We start from the raw sequence: 18601 nt of genomic DNA, 5'->3' as shown, positions 1-18601 counted from the left end.
CCAGTCCCTACCCCGCAGCACCCAGGAGCCCCTCCTGCCTCGAGGAAAATCCCGGTTCCTCCTGCACCGCCTGCTTTGAGTCGCACAAACCGAAGTCAGCCTGGCACTAAAAATGCAAAGCTGCCCCGCAGCAAAGGATAATTCGCAGCAGCATTACCTTCAATTCGCTGGCTTACTGTTAATTTGGGCTGAACGGTGGGGAGGGGGGGGAGCGTTAGCAAAGACAAGAATAAGCAGATGACAAATTTGCTTATTAACCGCATTGAACAAGAGATGTATTAAAAAAAAAAAACACAACGTATGGAGGGAGGGGGGATGAAGAGCGGGATGTGAAAGAAGCAGGCGCTGCAGCAGCACGGCTAATGTCAACCATGAAATGCAACCCCTGCTGGGATGGTTTGAAAGACAGAAGAGGCAGGCTTTTTAGCATTAACTGTTTGATTGCTCTGCTTCGGATGCATCTATCTGGTATCACACGAGGACCAGGACTTCCATTTACCCTGCAGGTCATTCTCACAAGCTCCAGACTTGAACGAGCACCGAGGACAACAAATAAATTCACTCTGCTCTGGAAACTACTCCATTGACTCCAAGTTGATCAAGAGACACCGGGAAACAAATAAGATACCCGAGAGCCCTTAACAATGCTCCAGCTAGGCATTTACACAAGCTTTCAGGCCATTATTTGGTTTACCTTTATTCCAAATACTCCAAGCTCTGCGGCAGGCACGTTCTGTCCCATTTGGGGATTAGTTTCTAGTCCCACTAAAGCCAGCGAGGATTTTTGCATAGGCTGAAACAAGGAACTCGTCGAGCACGTCTGCAAGCGCTGCACTTGCCCAACAACCTGCAATGACAACTCGTCCCCGTGACATCAGAAATCCAGCCTCTCCCTCGGCTCCACCAGCTTCGCACCCCTGGTTAGAAACTGGTTGGTACTGGTGTTCTCTGGGACCCCCGTGTGCTGCCATCGTTTCGTTTTGTTCCACTTGCTGCTCCTTTCTTCGGGTTTTTCAGAGAATTAAGGTTGGAAATGACCTCCGCGATCTTCACTTTGGGTCTAGAGCTGAAACAGGCCATGAGCTACAAAAGTAGAAATAAACATTTAAAGGGCAGCCCCCAAAAGCCTCGCAAACCCACTCTTTCAGTAGCTCCATTCTTTCTGCACGGGCAGATTATTTCTGTTTATATAATTTCAAGAATTGCATCGCAGCAGTCCATTCAGTGGGATTAGCGCCCAGGTAGAAGTGGAACGATCCCCGAAGAAGATCCTGGGGAAGAGCTGCTGTTGCAACAACTGCCAGAAAGCCATGGGCGGGGATGGGAGAAAGAGGCTCTGCCTCTCAGCAGGGCAGAAGGGAAGAAATCGGATCAGATATTGGGGTTTGCCCTGCTGTGCTTCCCCACGTGCACGCTCCTGGGGTTTGTTACTTCGCAGCAAGCCGGAGTTCACCGCGATTCAGAAGCTCTCATGAATTGGAACTGAAACCCAAAAGATAAAACCCGGTGTTTACGAGATTCCTAGGCATGTAATTTCACCATGCCTACAGTCTCCTCCAAAGGCACAACTCATGTACATAAATTAAGCCGGGCACAAGTTTAACTGGTTGTAATATCAGGGGCTAGATCACTTACTCAAGGTCACATTCAGAGTAGCTGGAAGAGATAAAAATGGAAATGGGACCTCAAATCCCAAACCAATGCCTTAACCGTGCGGCCGTTCTTTTCCTCACACTGCAAAGAGAAGAAGTCATTTTCAAGACCACAGGTTTCAAGTGGGATTTAAATAACAAAACTCTTACTTTGAGACCATTTTCAAATCTGCCTGTTCCTTTCCAACGTTATGCAATGAATGCTTGGTTTTAGAAGCTGTTACACACAAGCTGTTGTCTCAGTTCCCCACAGTAAGACAGTCAGCAGCCAACGACAGGATTTGTGCACTCACCTGCTGAGGATTTCCCAAATGCACCTACTTCTACACCTCAGAACTCAGCACTGCAGAGGCAGGATAAATATATGATTATATATAAATATATATATATATTGCTGAATGACTTCCAGAGGATGCTTCTTCCAAAATCTGAGATATCCTAAAAAAGTGGCATTATGCAAACCTAGCAGCTCTCCAGAACAGTGGATGGAGCCCCACAGCACACGGATTTATGGAAATTAAGATTTAGTTACAGGGCTGCACAGCTCCTAGGTCCTCAGCAGGCAGACAAGTTGAGGCTCTCTGCTACGAGCAGCTCGAGCCCCTGACTGACAGCCGGAGATTCGCACAGTTTGTCCCAACACCGCCTGGCTCTGTGCAGGAGCAGCACGTCTTCTTTGTCTCCTCCTTTCCTAATCAGCTGGATAATTGCTACTGAAATGAACAGGAAATATTTCAAGGGACACGTGGAATCAAAATATTTTTCTTCGTACCACCGAGCTTTCCGTAGAGCCGCGAGGTTTCATTGTAAGCAAGTTCTGATCGACGCGGTTACCAGCACCATTTCCATTTTCTGTTTCTAATCAACCTGGCAATTGATTAGTGATCATTAGCGCCCCTTTGCAGACATCCCAATAATTAATGTCGTATCTCAGGCACCTCATTATGGTCACACTGTGCTAATTCATAGTTCTGTGGGCGAGGACTGCCCTCGGACACTTGTTAGGATGGATGCTGACTTTATTTTGCTGTCGTGGGGGAACGCTGTCGTTGCAGCCAGGTATCTAACAGCAACCTCTGCCTTCGTTGGGAAGAACATTCCCTCGAGTTCAAACAAAACACAATCAGCAACCAAGCAGACGTAGCTCGGATGCCAGAACCGGCAATCAGGAAGAGAAAACGCAAAGTGGGAGAGGAAGGGGAAAGAAATGCCACTTCTCCCCCCCGTGTGCACATGAAAGAGGTTTGATTAGATTAGCTGCACTGTGCATTTGCTAATTGCCTCTCCGTGTAAGATTAGCTGCAGCCAAATTTTGTTATCCTAGGTAATCATGAGGCGATGCGCACAGTGACGAGTTACCCTGGGTCTTCGTAGGCCGCTCACACCAAACAGCAAACACAAACACCCAGAAAAATCCTCAGAAAATCCCCCTTGCAGGAAGCCAAGGCACGGACTTCTGCAGGAAGACCCAAAATTGCACTCTTTGGGATCACAGAATTGTATCAGCAAGACCATGAGGACAAGAAGGAATGGCCTCATGAAGATCTCATGGATCCCAGACGTACACTTACCCCTTAATTCCCTAGACCAGCTTGGGAAAGGAGCTTTCCCTTCGAGCATTTTCTTAATAACACTCCCCAGCAGTCAGCAAGGAAGTGGATTTAATGGCAGCCGCAGAGCAGCTCTGCAAAACTTTCCCTCTGACCTGATTCACTGCAGTGGGACATGGCCAGACCTAGGTCTATGTCCACCCCAAGCAGGCCAGGGACACTTTTCTAGTCCAGCATCCTTTTTTTTTTTCCCTTAATTTCCATGCAAAGATATTAACAGTTCCCAAGCAGAAAGCATTTACCCCAATTCCAACCTCAGCTATTGGGTTAAACCCAAAGTTCGGTGACATCCCCAAAATTACCTCCTCCTGGAGGCCAGCTGAAGCGCCCCGTGTCTGCCACAGATCAGGCGGCGTGCCCTCAGGACAGCAGAGACAGAGCACATTTTTGCAACAGACAACAAGACGAGGTGACAGCTGGACTCTTCTCACCTCTCAAGTAAAATTTTCCATCTCTAAATTGGTGCCAAAAGGCATTAACCTCATCAAATAAACATATAGTGTAGGACGGAGAGATTACACGATGAATCCCAGGAGACACAGAGAGACAGGCATGAAGGGAGACGACACCACGAGCTCTCCAAGCCTGCACAGAAAGATGTGTGTGCACACAACTCCTCCCAGACAAAATCAGCATGGATGCACTGGGACAGATTGAGCCGAATTAAGACTGATTTGTCAACTGGAAGGGGCAAAATAAATCCGACACGTAGCAAGGCTGAAGGGGAAGGGGTTCTCCTCTTCCCTCAGGTGTTTCGCCCCAGCAGCTGAAGCGCTGCCTTTCTCCCCGGCCTCGGTGGCGTATTGTAACCTTAGTGGAATTTCCTCCCCAAAGGTTTGCACAATGCTGCGTCTCACCAAGGCCACAGGAACAACCGAAAGCCGTCATTATTCCCTCAAGCAAACCCCATCCCAGTGACTTCCATTGAACGTGGAGATAAGCCACAATGCCACCACGGGCAAATATTTAGGTCATTCCTTCCTCCAGCGCTGTAAATTCCTCTGTATTTGCTCAGCAGCTTGTCTCAGCTGATTACAGTCCCAGCAGAAATTGGAGGACAAGCCTCCAGTACTCGGTGCTGAGCCCTGGGACCCTAGAGCAGCATCAGCAAAATCACCGGGGCACATCCTCCCCTTGCCCAACGTGCTCATTAAACCATGAGCTGGCGCTTAATTAATCTAGAAAATGCCATTCTAGCGGCAGGCCAAGCCAGACATTTGGATTTTTGCTTTCCCTTCTCTAAAAAGCAAGCAGTAACCAGATGGGAAAAGCACAGCCCCTACACATATACCTATATATATTGAAGCCTTTACATCGCAGGCATGCTTAAAATCTTCTCTTGGCTCAAAAACTGAACAGAGCTGAAGGGCAGAGGAAGACCAGCGACCTGCGTGCCCACACCATACCCCCCTGCCCTGATATTCCTGAGGCTCATTCAGCATTTTTCAGCTCAGAGAAAGTTTCAGCCCCAGGGGTAACTCCCACCTTGAGGTTATTATCATAGAACAAGAAAAAATTAATATCTAAAAGGGTCTTCTCGGGAGCTACCCAGATGCAGCCGCTGAATTCACCAATTTTCTGGAGAGCAGACTCGGCCTCTTCGTGTTTTTCTCCAGGAGGTTCCTCCATCTGCCAATTTTTGGAGGGTGTGTAAGGAGAGGCATTTTTGTGCTCGTGTACTCTCAAAGTAAAAGGGGGCCAGAAAACAGTGGGAGCTGCCATGAACTCAGAGGGGAAAAAAAAAAAAAAACATGTTACTACCACCAGATGCTCCTTCCTTGAGAATCCCTCGTAGGAATTTGTCTTGAACACGGTTAAGGTAACACGCAGAGGTAAAGCCTTGGGCTTACAAGCACGCTGCCACGGCATGCTTTAAAAGCAGGCTTTCTCAGCTCTGTTTTTTTAACAGGGTCACTGAAAAAGGCCCAGATATGGTTTGAGAAGTGAAGATGAGGCTGAGCGTTGTTCTACTGGGAAGGGACATTTTTACACCTCCAAATATTTTATTATCACGCTCTTCAGCAGATATTTTGATTCAATTACCATTCGGCTTCTAATTGCTCTAATAGCTTTGTGAGCTGAACAAACAGCGCAGACGAATTTGGAAGCACCACTGCCTGCATTCGCTGCTAAACCTGTGAACAAAAGGAAAAGGAGGCACAGAAGCTGGCCTGAAACTCTCGAATAAGCAAGCAAGACTGCATTTCTGGACATTAATGGTGAGCTGCTGGGGACTGCTTCTCCTCTGACTTCCCGGGAAGCAGCCAGACCTACCCTGAATGGTTATGAAAAAAACAACACGCTCTGCTGGGACAGGAAAAACAGACAAGTTGAATCATCTGCCCAGATTCAGCACCCCAGCCAAGTGAATAAAAGCAAACAGAGATTAAGCAAACAGTAAAACCGATATTAGAGATTGTCAAGAAAACTTTCCTCCCCCTTTTCATTTTCCTCATCCACCTACTCAGTGTATCTGCTCCGAAAACACTTCTTTGGAACCGGGGTCACACAGACTGCAACCTTACAAAATCCTTCACAAACGGCTGTGCTTAAACCAAATCTAAATATGTTTTTCTCATTAGCTACACGAAGAGGGATTTCAAAATGCTGCCTACCGAGGGCTGCAGTGCTCTGACATTTACTCAGGACTACCAGAGCAGAGGATTCACTTAAAGACGAATCCCTTCTCGCCAGGCTATCTTAATTACTTACCCCAGTGGTATCCTGTAATATCACAATTAGAGCACATAAAGCAGGCATTTAGCAAAAGGTGAGGCTGTTTTCTTCACAAATAACACAGCCAAAGAAAAGATGGGACCCTGGATATTGTAAGGAACTGCCCGATGAACTGCATGAGGAAAGATTTCTGCTGGGTACAATATAGTAGTTTACAGACTTCAGCTTTAGGAAACCACAGGGGAAAAAAGCAAAAAATGCAAAAAAAAAAGAAACTGTGAGGCATAAGAAAGATTAAAAAAATAATATTATAGGACCAAGCAATATGAATGTGTTTCAATTCTGTGCCGTGTCCTGTTTCACCAGAGGCCATTCACCTCATCTCCATTATTCAGCACAGCCAAGCCACCCAAAACATTCACACAAAGGATGCGAAACAGCCCCACACGCTCCGCACACAACAGGCTGAGCCCTGTCAGGAGCAGGGCAAAGCTAGATTTCAAGGAACAACGGGCAAATTAAGTCTATCTGCAGCCATCAGCTGCTGAAAGGACGCTATCGCTGTTGGTGCCTTCTCAGGTTCTCCTTGGGTGTTTCAGCGCGTGGTGCTCAGCGTTGCTGTGCTTTGGACAGATGTCAAAGCAAAAGAATCCCTCCAAGCTTACTCGCTGGCCTCAGGATCACCTGGTGCAGAAAGAACAAAGCTGGCTTTACCTCCAAAAGAGGTGCTCAAGTCACTCAAATCTCGGTCGAGCCATCTCCACTCTCCCACTAAGACAGAAAATGGGGGTGAAGCTCTTCTAGATCCTGACTTCACTCAGGAAGTTTCATACTCGCCACGTAGCTTCCTCTCTCTGCCTTTCTTCCCAAATAGACCCCAGAAATCTCTGCAGAATGACCTGTGTGAAGGGCTGCATCGGGCGAGCCAGCACCGTCATTTTGGGTTCTCTTCCAGTGACATGGGGCACGTTAAGGGTAGGAGCCTGCTAAGAAAGGGGCTCAGGGCTTAATGGCTTTAAGATATTTGATCTGAATTGACTTTGTACAGGACTGGACACCAACACCTCTTATGCTGCTCGGGGTCTCAAGGATAACGCTGCTCCTTTTCAGCTTAGCACAAACACAGAAAGCACCCACCTCTGTGCTGTTTTAAGTAAATTTAGACCAAAAAAGCTTGCCATGTCGCAAACACGAGCTGAGAAAGCCATTTCCTACAAAAGGAGATGCTTCCTTTGGAATACAAGCTTCAACCTTCCTTGTTTCAAAGACGGGTGACCAGGTTGTAACACAGCTCATTGCTGAAATCAAAAATAATCGTCCCACACATGTTAAAATTGCACCAAGTAGCATTAAAGGCAGTGCAATGGGGAGACTGCAAAATGCTGGGAGTTACCTGAGGTCTAGCACATTCTCAAGGCAAATATCAGCAGAATGGGTACTCTTTCTGATGGATACTCTTTCTCCATGTTTATTTGCCATGAAAGAATTACAGTAAAACAGAGAGAATGTGAGAATTAGCCAGAACTTAAGGGGTAAAAAAAAAATCATCATTTGGAAGAATTTACATTGAGATTAAGGTTGAAAATCTATTGTTGATCATATCAAGCACAACAACAACGTGGCTAATGAGCCAAACGCCCCAACCACTGTGGAAAATAAAGGGAAAGGAAGTAATTTTAATTATCAGGGCTTCTAAATTGAAACAACCATCGTGATTGCTAAGGGAGAATTCTAGCAGTGAGGCCATGCATGGAAAAATCACAACCCGTGGTTCACAAACACCCCCTGGACAACCGTCCCACCCAGCACAAGAGTTGAAATCAATGGTTGGGGCTCCGGACTGATCCTCTGGAGGTACTAATCAGAAGGATAATTGCCCAGGTTGCACAGAGGCACGGCAACACCTCTCAGCCTGCACTTCAAGCACGATCTCACATGCAAGCAGGCACGAGGCTATTTTCCGAAACGCCAGACATGTGCTTGAAGGCAGGCAGAATTCAAGGGGAAGGAGCCTGCTGGACTCAGCTCAGCTCTGCCATGGATATCTTTACAGGTTTTAATGCTGAGTGTAAATTAATTCCTTAATTCAAAATTTTCATCTATTTCGTTGGTATTTATGGTTGATTCCTAAGAGCTGGATGTGGACCTCCTCCTGGTGCCTAGCTGCCTGTTCACTCTCCTGTGCCAGCCTAGAACGGTGATAATCTTTCAAAAAACATTATTATTAATAAATCCCATTAATTCAAGCCACTTTGCAGACCAATTTTCATTGCAAGATCGTAGATACATTGCTGAACTTGCATCCTATCGAGATGGTTAATGCTCCCAGCAGCCGGACAGGCTGGCTGTATGCTGAAGCCTGAGCACTGGAAGAAAAAAAAAAGGGAAAAAAAAAAAAACCCTGTGCACACAGTATGGGGAGGGGTTCATTAAATGAACAGTAGCAAACTTGTTTTTCTAACTTGTCCCACTGCAGATCACCAGCCACAGGAAGCAGCCCAAACCTGATGTATCCCTTTAGCGTGTTTTCACAGCGTTAGCTTTTAATAAATAGAACATGCTCCACCCTCGCAGCAGAGCAGTCCTCAGGTTCCAGCAGAAAAAGTGGTTGTTTTAAGTATTTAGATTACATTACAGTAGGGACTTGAAAATAAGCAGCGACTTGTACTGTAGCCAGCTATCAGAATCAGCCTGGCAAAATGCGTGTGAGGTAACCGAGCGTGGTTACAACGCCGGGGCTTTGGGGGCTGTGAGCCTGCTGTCCCTGGATGTCTTGCTGTTATTTGCACTCCAATAACGCTTTCTGATGGCAGCAAACAGGGCAGCACCGCAGCACCGGCTGCTGCAGAAATACACGCAGCAAGAAGCACGGCCTCTTTGTGAACAAAAAGCTCTATAAATTTCAGCAGAGAGAAAAAAGGGGAAAAGCTCGGAGAATGAAGCCTGTTCTCATCAGGCAAGCGGCGAGCACAGGCCCCGGTTCAGGGCTGCCCTTCGGCACCTCCCAGCACTCTGCTGAGCCCAAGCCTACAGCTGTGGCTCGGCAAAATCCTTTTTCTATTTCCCAATTTCAGTTCAGTGCTACCCATTTTCTTCCCCCAGTAGCAGTGCTCTGCAGCTTTCCGCAGGTCTTGAAAAATCCCAGCGTCTTCTGAACAAAACCTCTCCACCTGTTTATTTTTTGGGGGCGAAAACCTTTATCAAAAAGGTTTATTCTTCTGCTGCATTCATCACAAGCTTCACGTTCACGCCAGCATTGCTCACGGGACAGAATAATTCAGGAAACTGGTGAAAATTCAGCGACACGCTGAGGTTTGGTGACTCCAGCAGGCTCAGTGCCAGGCAGAGCTGCCACCTACCTCGCCACACAGCCTCGGCACGAAAGCAGCAGCAGGAGAGGAGGTCACAAAGCTGGGCCCCGGGCCCTAACGTGCCTTGCGTTCAGCTCTGGGTCAGCCGTGCCCCTTTCCATCACACGGAGCAGCTGTCCGAGCGTGACCTTAAGGCAACTCTGCCTATTATGCAATCCTTCCCTCCTAGCCTACAGACCAGCAAACGTGGCCAAAAAGGGCACAGGGAAAAAAAAAACAAACCTCTTTCAAAGGATCCCATTTGTTGCTCCATCTGTTCAAACACACTCACCGTCCAAAAGATATTTTCAGTAAATATGCCATGGGCATTTGCAGACCCGCATATGGCACGTTACGTGACAGTGGAAGCCCCGATCCTTTTTAACCTCGTGTCCCAGTAAACTGCTGCCTTTTTTTCAGGCTAACTGTACCTCAGATGCCTCCGAACATCTAGGAGCTGACAAAGCCATGAGATAAGGGATGGGGGAGGCGCAGAGGGTTAGTGCTGAAAGGACAGATCTTCAGGGAGCCCGGCTTTGTTGGTTCTCCCTTCGTGGAACTGCTTCCAAAGCTTGGATCATCGCATTTGCCTTGACATCCCTTGTCCAGCTCTTGTCCACATGCTCACCCTGTAGGTAGCAATCCCTTTGCCACCGAGCTGCCAGAATCATTCTCCTAACCCTCTATTTTTAGCCATTGCCCCCGCTGCACGTTAGGCCACTGGCTCTGTATTTATTAATGCGAATGTGAAGCACTTGCCTTCGTTTTCTTCTGTTTTAAGGATGATCTCCTACCTGTAACCAACCTTCAATACCATCCTGTCACCTCTACAGAGGCAGGCATCTGCTCGTGCTGCTCTTTAGTCTTGAGAGGATCTCCATAAAAACACTGCTGCAATACCTGTAAAAAAAACCTCCACAAACCCTACACCCTGACTCCTATATAGCATGGCAGAGTCCATCCAAAAGGCAGAGTCCTACCTGCAAGCCACTTTTGCCCCGAGTGCTGCCCTGGCCCTGAAGGAGCACAAACAAACAGCCCCAAGGGTTGGGGTTTGCTAGCGTGGAGCCTACAACTGCTGCAGCATCTGATGGACGGAGAGCAGGCAGAAATGCAGCTTCCACGGTTTTGTCCAATGTTCTTTTGTTTGTGGGATTTTTACTGCTGCTTTCCTAAATTCCACGAGAGCAGAGTTCTGTGAATGTGCCATGTTTTCTAGGTGATGCACATCCCATGTCCAAACAGCACTCTGAGCACTGTAAGCCTCATCTATAAATAGGCAACTCTTACCTCACTTCTCCCCACAAAAAATATGCTGAGAGGGGTGGGATTTTTAATGCCTTGTCTCTAAAAGCCTTCCCAGTGATTAAGCTGCTCTGGATCTCCATACCCAGACACAGCTCCATCAGGACTCCTGCTTCTCAGCTCAGACTCTTTTAAGGGTAAAAACAGAGATTTTAATTCCAAACCTGAGCCAGATTCCTCCTGCTTCAAATCACAACTGCTTGCTAATTTGCAATGCACTGAATTTTCAACTGAGTCCCAAGAAAAGCAATTTCTGTGCAAGAAACAGCTGCACCTAAAAGCACAGTTTAAAAGGAAGTTCTTTTGCTGATACCAAAGGAATGCCTAAAAAGCCACTCCTCAAAGTACTCCCTGAAGAAGGATCACGAACAGAGTATCAGCCCGCACAACGGAAAGAATGAGGGCTTGAACCTCACCCAGGAGGGTGGCAGAACAGACGTCCTCCTTTGGTACGGAGCTGTCCTGCCTTCGAGTCTCACGCCGGAGTCGTGGCACCCTGCGTCGGTCACAGAACGAAATCTCAGAGCTAAAAAACTGAATTACATTTCTGGGAACGCCTGGCTAACAGGCACTCAGAATCTTGTGTTTTTCGACTTAATGACAGTGCCTCACAGCGCAATAAAGAAAAGCTCTGAAAATACTAAATATTTACGAGCAGACAGATAAGCTCGTCTATTATGGGCTGTGTCACACGGATTCATTATGAATCACTTGGATCCTACACAGTTTATGCAGCTGTCAGAGTTTCAGTCATGAGAGCCCAGGCGTCACAACCCATAGCCTTATTTTTAGCTGCGTTCATTATCTGTCATTTTTCAATCATCAAAGAATCAACCAAATTGCGTTATACATCACGGCAGGGACACGCAGCTGTAACCCTAGAAGCAGCAGCTTCAGCGGTAGGAAGTAACCCCCGCTCTCCTCCCCGGAGAGGAAAGAATCAGTCGCTGCAAGCAACGAGGGCAGCTGATGACACAGCTCCCTGTCAATACCCACCCAACACAAACAGCCCCTTCTCCCAATTTCGGTGTTGGCAGATCCTCCCGCGTTAGCGAGCCCGGTCCTGTAACGTCCCAGCTTAACTTCCCGGCGATGGGAATAAAAACAGAGCTCCAAAGCACTTCCATGGGTCGAGTCCAAGCGGGAGCGGAGTTAAGCAGGCTGCATCCTACAGATGACATCATTCCTGCACAAAACAGAGGCCACGGGGAAGCCTGGGCTTGCAGAACACGGACAGGTCCAGCCCAGCAAGAGTCAGTGCAGAAATCGAACGAGATGGCACGGGAAAATGGTTTGCTGGCAAAGGGACGCTGCCAGGAAAATCGAGGTGAAAGTTGCACGTTAGAGCTATTTCCTACCGCTTTGCTGATAGTGAAATATTAACGCTGCAAGGCACGGTGGCAAATTAAAATGTAACTGAAGGCAGAAGGAAATTCACCACTCCTGCAGCTTTCCTCTCCGGCCCGTTGCAAGAAGGCGAGCTGAAGGCAGGCCGGGAACCCAGCGCAGGGACACGAGCACACAACGGCTCCGCGCTCACAGCACAGCTTGGGAGGGCTCCGGGTGCACCCCCAGCTCCGTCCGATGGCAGGCAGCTCTGTCCTTCAAGGCTGGAAACAATTCAACACATCCACTGGTTCTGAGCACCATTATTTATTGCATTATTTCAGGATCCAGGAAAGGCCGGGCCTTAATTACAACAACATGTGCAGCATTGCTGCGTCGGTTCCCGATCGCTGCCTTCTCAAGGAGGCTCCACTTCTCCAGGAAAACATTCGCTTTCCTAACACCAGAAGTGCTTTTCACTCCGTATTGGGCTTTTTGAGCCACCCTGCCAAGCAGCAGCCAGCGTGCAGCCCCCAAGCAGCAAGGCGAGGAACCAGGGAAGGGCACAATGCTGCATTTAAACCCCAAACGTTACCCTGGTCCATATCTAAACACCATTTACAGAACACACCGGGCAAAAAAAAGCTGCTTTGGAGGACGTTTGCAGCACAGAAGGTAGAAATTAGATATACAATTCTCTTCTGGTTCGTGGCAACTGCAGCTGTAATTACCTATTCGCAACGAGAAGGAAGTCAGTTGGTAGACAAGATTATGAAAAAAAGCCCGTATTTATTACTAATGCTTGCTGAGACAGCCAGGATTGATATTAGATTTCTTCTAATTCCCTGATTTTCTGGAGTAATTGTCACAGAGAAACAAAAGTTTGCTTGACAAGTGAAACAGGAACAGAAAGCTGACTGACAGCTTGCAAGAGCCACCCTCCAGGGAGCTACTCCCACAAAAACAAAATACCAAGGCTGGCAAGATGTGAGCTTAAAAAATGATCCTGTGGAGGGCATGGAGCAGGGGAGGCTGTGTGCATCAGAGGACATGCAGAGAAGGTCCTCATGCCAACACTGCCCCAGCTGCCAGGAGGCCAGAAGAAGGAGATGGTCCTTGCTAACAAATTGCACGCAGGGACAAACACTGAGCTGCAATGAGGTTGTTCCAATTCATATCATCGCTTTTCTTCCTCAAGTTATGCCACGTCCAGAATTGCTACCTAAAGCTTCGGTCTATGAAGACCTCTTCTGGCTCCTGCAATTATTCTCTGACGTGCCACCAAGCACACAGACGCTTCACAAAGCCATCAGCATACAGTGGCCACCGTACCTGCCCAGAAAACTTCCAGCCAAATTCACGTTCACCTCTCAATCCAGCTCAGAAAAAAAAACCTCCTACAAGACAGGGTTGTGTTGAAGTCCACGTGATTTGTTTGGAAAATCACCGTGCCCTCTCCAAGCTGGATTGTGGCATAAATTGAAAGTCGATTGAAATATTTGTGCAGAAGCCCTCGCAAGAGCCATGGGTATCAATCGCACCTTCAGTCTGAGCACAGAGAGGACATTTGTCATTGGAATTAGAGACAAACCTATCACAAGATGATGATTTATAACACTGGAAAGGTAAAAGATGCCAGGAACACCCCAAACTCATCCAACAGCCGTGGAAGGAGAACGAACTGTGATGTGGTTGTGCTACTGTCAGCGCTGTGAAATAGTGCATCAGCTTTTTTATTAGAAATCCCATTTTATTGTGGCTCGTAGCTCAGCTGTAAAAGTTTTATTGGAAGCCAAAAGCTAGTCGGAGAAGCTTGTAAGTCAGTGAGGTTTACGCACAGGCCCCAGTCTTACAACCCACTCTGCCTAGACCTGGACCTCTGCTGCCAGAGAGCCACTGGTGAAGTTTGTGCTGAATTTTTGGAGGCCTTCAGCAAAAGGGTTTAAAAGACAAGCTTGGAATTTTCACCTCTGCAAGTCCCGCTCGTGCAATACAGCTCTCATAAAAAATACAAATAATAATAAAATAAAACAGATGGCGACCACCTATCATCAGCAGTTGGAGGCCTTGGCTCTATCAGAAGATTAAAGCAAGAGAAAACAATCAAATAAATAGCAGAGCTCTGACAGCCAGAATAAATGCTTGGGGAGAAAAAGCAGGGCTTTATTTACTTTTACAGCTTAGTGAACATTTTATAGTGATATAAGGTCACGCACTGAGGCTAATTTTCTTTTGAAGCTTGTACTCCTATGGTGAGCCATGAAGTCCAGCACAAAGCTTGCAATTGGAAGTTATAAACGTTTTTATGTCGGCATTTCACAGGTAACATGCCAGGTGAGGTACACAAACAGCACCAGAGTTACGTTCCTATTAGGTAGGACTAAGGGTAAGGCAGAGCCATAACTCCCTTTAGCTCTTATTTCACCAGACATACCTATTTACAGCTTTTTATGACAAGGGAGACCTCCCATATATCACAGGCTGCAGTATCCCTTCCAGTGATCCCTTTTTTAAGGCCAGCAGTAATACAACTTCCAGTGCTATCGAAAAAAAAATGGTTTGGGTTACCATTTTCTTCCATCCTGCAGTTACTGCTACCCGTGCACCCTTGCCCAAAGCTTGTCCATTAGTACTTTGGAGAGGATGGACATCAAAATTAGGTGAGATCTATATGACCAGGCAAGCTCAACATCAATTTACAGAGCATCCCCCAAGCTCCACCTACCCCATGGTTACTCATTCACCTGCCAGCATCCTACGAGGTCCTCTCCAGCTTGCCTGTTCTCAGTCTAATGGTTACAAATTTCTGGTTGCTGCCCAATCAGTCCACATTCGGTTCCACATCATCCAACTGCAGATCTGGACTGAGCACAGAGTCGCCCTCCTCACAATCAGAAACTTGTTTGTGGAGTCATATTCGAGATCTCTATTTAAATCAGAGAAGCAGAATTTCCACGTCCTAAACCTAATCACCCATTTGCAGCGCTTTACCTTCCACCATCTCCATTTCCACGACAAGGCAAGGACAAATCGTTTTTCCTTCAGGTTTGAGACTAAGAGAATCCATGGCAGGATTTACATTACAAACTCTGCTACCTGGTCAAAGATCAAGAACAGCCCAAACGTCTTAGAGATGCCCCCGGCACATTCAGCACGCCTCAGCAGTTACGTTCTTGCTCGTACCAAGTGTCTGCAGCAGTGGGAAGGAAGGCATACGCTGCCTCAACAAATCCATCATCCTTTATTGAGGCTGCACCACAAAAACGCGGAGCTAGAATTTCTAAGCCCGCTGTAGGGTATGTGTCCCTGTCACTTGAGGGTGAAGGAGAAAAATTTATGAATAGACATTTTCAAAGGCCTTATTTTGAAAACAAACAGTTTGTATGGTTGTTTCCCAAACTGTGTTTTCACAATCCCCAACGACAACAAGTCAACGCATGAACATTCCTACAGCAGCATGCCAATACTAACAAATTGCCACATCAGAAATCCGCGTCAACAAACAATATCCACATTCCATCGTGGGTAAAACACAACGGCAAGGCCCCAGGTCTCACGGATACGGAGAAGTCGACATGGCGTGTGAGGGGACGCTCGGGATGACGACGGATCTGACCAAACGCGACGCTGGCACCTCAATGGCAGCGTTATTTTAGGGTCAGGTCCGTATTAGTATTCCACGGACCCGCTCTCTTCTCCTGGCAAGGCGTTTAAATACGCAAAAATTGTCTTGCCGGTGACAGATGTGAGTACAAAGAGAAGCAATTTACTACAAAGGGATTAATACATTTTTGAAAGTTACTGTCTGGCAAGCTGTCAAACGCCTCTTTATTGGTTTATTTCCTTACGACCGTAGATAAGCCTGGTGGCACGCAAACCCACGCTCGTGTGGGGACCACGGCGAGGCGAAGGAACCCGGGGACCCCCCAAAAAACCCCATCCCGAGGCCGGTCTCGGGGGGTCGGGGCTGTTTTAGGGGGCTCCGTCCCTCCGTGAAGCCTCTCCTCAGCTCCTCGCCGGGAGGCCGCGGGCCGGGCCCGGCTGGGTGGCACCGCTCGGGGAGAAGCCAGAACCTCGGTGGGGCTGAGGAAAGGCGAGGAGGAGGAGGAGGAAGATGAGGAGGAGGAGGAGAAGGAGGCGACCCTAGCACCGGGCCGGCCGGGCCGCCATGTTAGCGGGCCCCCCCCCGGGGCCTAGCGCCGCAGTGCGCGGCATGGGGCGGCCGGGCCGGGCTGAGCCGAGCCGGGCTGAGCCGGGGCAGCCCCAACACAACCGGGGCTCGGCTCCCACCCCATGGCCCCAAGCTGAAGCCCCGCAGAGGAGGAGCCCTCCCGAGCAGGTGCTCGCTCCCTCTCCCCCCCCACACAACCCCGGGGGTTTAAAGCCCCGGCTGTCAGCGGCGAAATAGGGGAAGAAAAGGGAGGAAAGGCGGAGTAGAAATCGCCTGTCGCGACATGCGACACACGTATACACCCCCCCCCCCCCACACACACACACCCACCCCAAACAGGCCTTCCCCTCGCTGCCCGCTCACCCGAAATCCTGGTCCATGGATTTGAAGAAGAATTTGTAGCTGTGCACCGGCCGGTTGCTGAGGACATTTTTAAAATCGGCCAAAGTGACTTTTTCCGGAGGGACGGGCAGCTTCACCAGATAAGGGGTTTCCTCTTCGTCTATGTGGTAGATTATTTTAGTCTCCGCCATGGGGAGAGGGACAGGAGGAGGAGGAGGAAGAGGAGGAGGAGGAGGAGGAGGAGGGCTGCGGGGAGCCGGCCGGGGGGGGCCCCGCCGCCTCTCGGCTCCTCTCAGCGCCTGCAGCCGGCGGACAGGAAGGGAGCTGCGAGCTCCGGGGCCGGGGTTTGGCTCCCTGCACTGCTCTCTAGCTGCCCGAGCCGGGAACGGCAGCCCTCGGCCGCCCGCCCCGCCGGCATCCTCCCCGCCGGCCGCCGCTCGCCGCGCCGGGCAAGCGAGGGCCGGGGGTGGCGGCGGGGGGCTGCGGGCAAGCCGCCTTCCTCCTCCTCTTCTTCCTCCTCCTCTCCTTCCTCTTCCTTCCTCCTCTTCTTCTTCTTCCCCCTCTTCTCCTTCCTCCTCTTCTTCTTCCTCCTCCTTCTTCTCCTTCTCCTGCCCTCCAGCAGCCCGGCTCTCGCACGCCGCCCCCCGGCAGCTCGCCGCCCCCCTCAGCCCTCATGTTAATGTCCCTCAGCCCTCGCGGGGCTTTTTATTTATAGTTTTTATCCTCCCCCCTCCTTTTTTATATATATTTTTATTTATTTTCCCCGAATACAAGCTGCCTATGTGCCGGTTTTGGGGGATTTTTGATGCTGGTGGGGGTTTGTCAGAGTACGACGCAGACACGAGAGCCCCTGTGTAGGGCCTTTGGCCTCATAGAAGCACACGGTGGCCTTATAAGTACCCCCTAAGAACTATATAAACACCTCTTTCCTTATTTTTTGCCTCTAGGAGTTAGTAAATGGTCTCCAGGTACATCCCCTAGCCAAGGTGGCCAGTACCATCACCCACATGGCAGCGCGAAAGCTGAGGTACGTTACCACATAGCCATACACACACATTACCACACGTACATGCAGCACTAAAGCTTTGTCTTCTAACTCAGCACTCGTTACAAGATGCGATAGGCTTCTTTCCATTGCATTTGTGAGAGATGGGCAAGATTTATACAGCTGACACTACTCACAGCAGGCAGACTCCCCTGTTTGAGGTATCTCAAAAGCTGGGCTCCCTTGGCATTTCGTCAGAGCCGAGCTGGGTTCTGTTTAAGCGATGAGCTCAGATCACAAAATTTTCCAGTGCAGTTGGCGTCTCTGGAGCTTATGCTAATGAGAAAGCAGAGACACATTCGTGGCTCAGGAAAAAAATTACTTTTAATAGCTGCTTCAACAGAAGCCTGTTGGGCACACAGCCCGTTGAGGTGCTTGGCATGGAGCAAGGTTTAGACCTATCATCTCCTAAATTTCACAGAATAGCGAAAGAGTCACCATTCACTGCTGCCATATGAAATATATGTGCTTTGGAGCACATGGTCCAGAGACAAATTTTTTGAGAGCCATGTTTTGCAGTTGATGTGTTTGAGACGAGCCTACCTTTCTTTCCAGAAATCCCCAAAAATGACAGCCAGGAAACGAAGATTTCAGAACAGCAGGCTCAGATTTCAAGAAATCTGCTCATCACAAAATACTTTTTCAGGAAAATCCCAAGCTAATTATATTCCCTCTTTTTCCCTTTCAGAGAAAGAGGACATCCACTTCTCAGAATATCCAGCTGCTTTCTGTGAAGGGGTAAATCACAGCTCAGTGATTGAATTACCGGTGGCACTGGAATGGTTTTCTGCCAGCATAAGACAGAAGAGCCAAATGCATTAGAGGTGCCAAAAGGTCCGTTAGCATTGTTGCTGCCTAAGATTTTCAAGTTTCTGAATGTTTAATCACTACCAGTTCCTGGCTCTCACCAACGTCAAGCAAGAATGATGTGTCCCATTGCCTTGCAAATTCTCCCCTTTATCTCACATTACACCTGTTGTTCAGCAGGGTTTTAAAAGGAAAGGGCCCTATTCTGGCAATATGAGAATAAAACGATCGCTATTTAAACAACTGTGGGTGGTTTGATCAGGCCACATTTACACAACTGTGGGTATTGAAATGTGGCTACCACGGGGCTGACGGAG

At 48.5% G+C, this 18601-nt stretch overlaps 1 protein-coding gene across 3 annotated transcripts in view; it reads right to left on the bottom strand.

The window, feature by feature from the left end:
- Positions 1-16672, bottom strand: part of DVL1 (dishevelled segment polarity protein 1) — a 76056-nt gene extending 59384 nt beyond the window's left edge. For all 3 annotated transcript variants that reach the window (XM_032201279.1, XM_032201280.1, XM_032201281.1), the window contains exon 1: positions 16454-16672. In XM_032201279.1, coding sequence (XP_032057170.1) covers positions 16454-16623 — 170 coding nt within the window. In that variant the 5' untranslated portion in view covers positions 16624-16672. The remainder of the gene's footprint in view (positions 1-16453) is intronic.
- Between the last annotated feature and the right edge of the window lie 1929 nt (positions 16673-18601).

The sequence above is a fragment of the Aythya fuligula genome, chromosome 21, assembly GCF_009819795.1.
Source record: "Aythya fuligula isolate bAytFul2 chromosome 21, bAytFul2.pri, whole genome shotgun sequence".
Taxonomy (NCBI): Eukaryota; Metazoa; Chordata; class Aves; order Anseriformes; family Anatidae; genus Aythya; species Aythya fuligula.
This window is presented reverse-complemented; position numbering and strand designations above follow the sequence as displayed.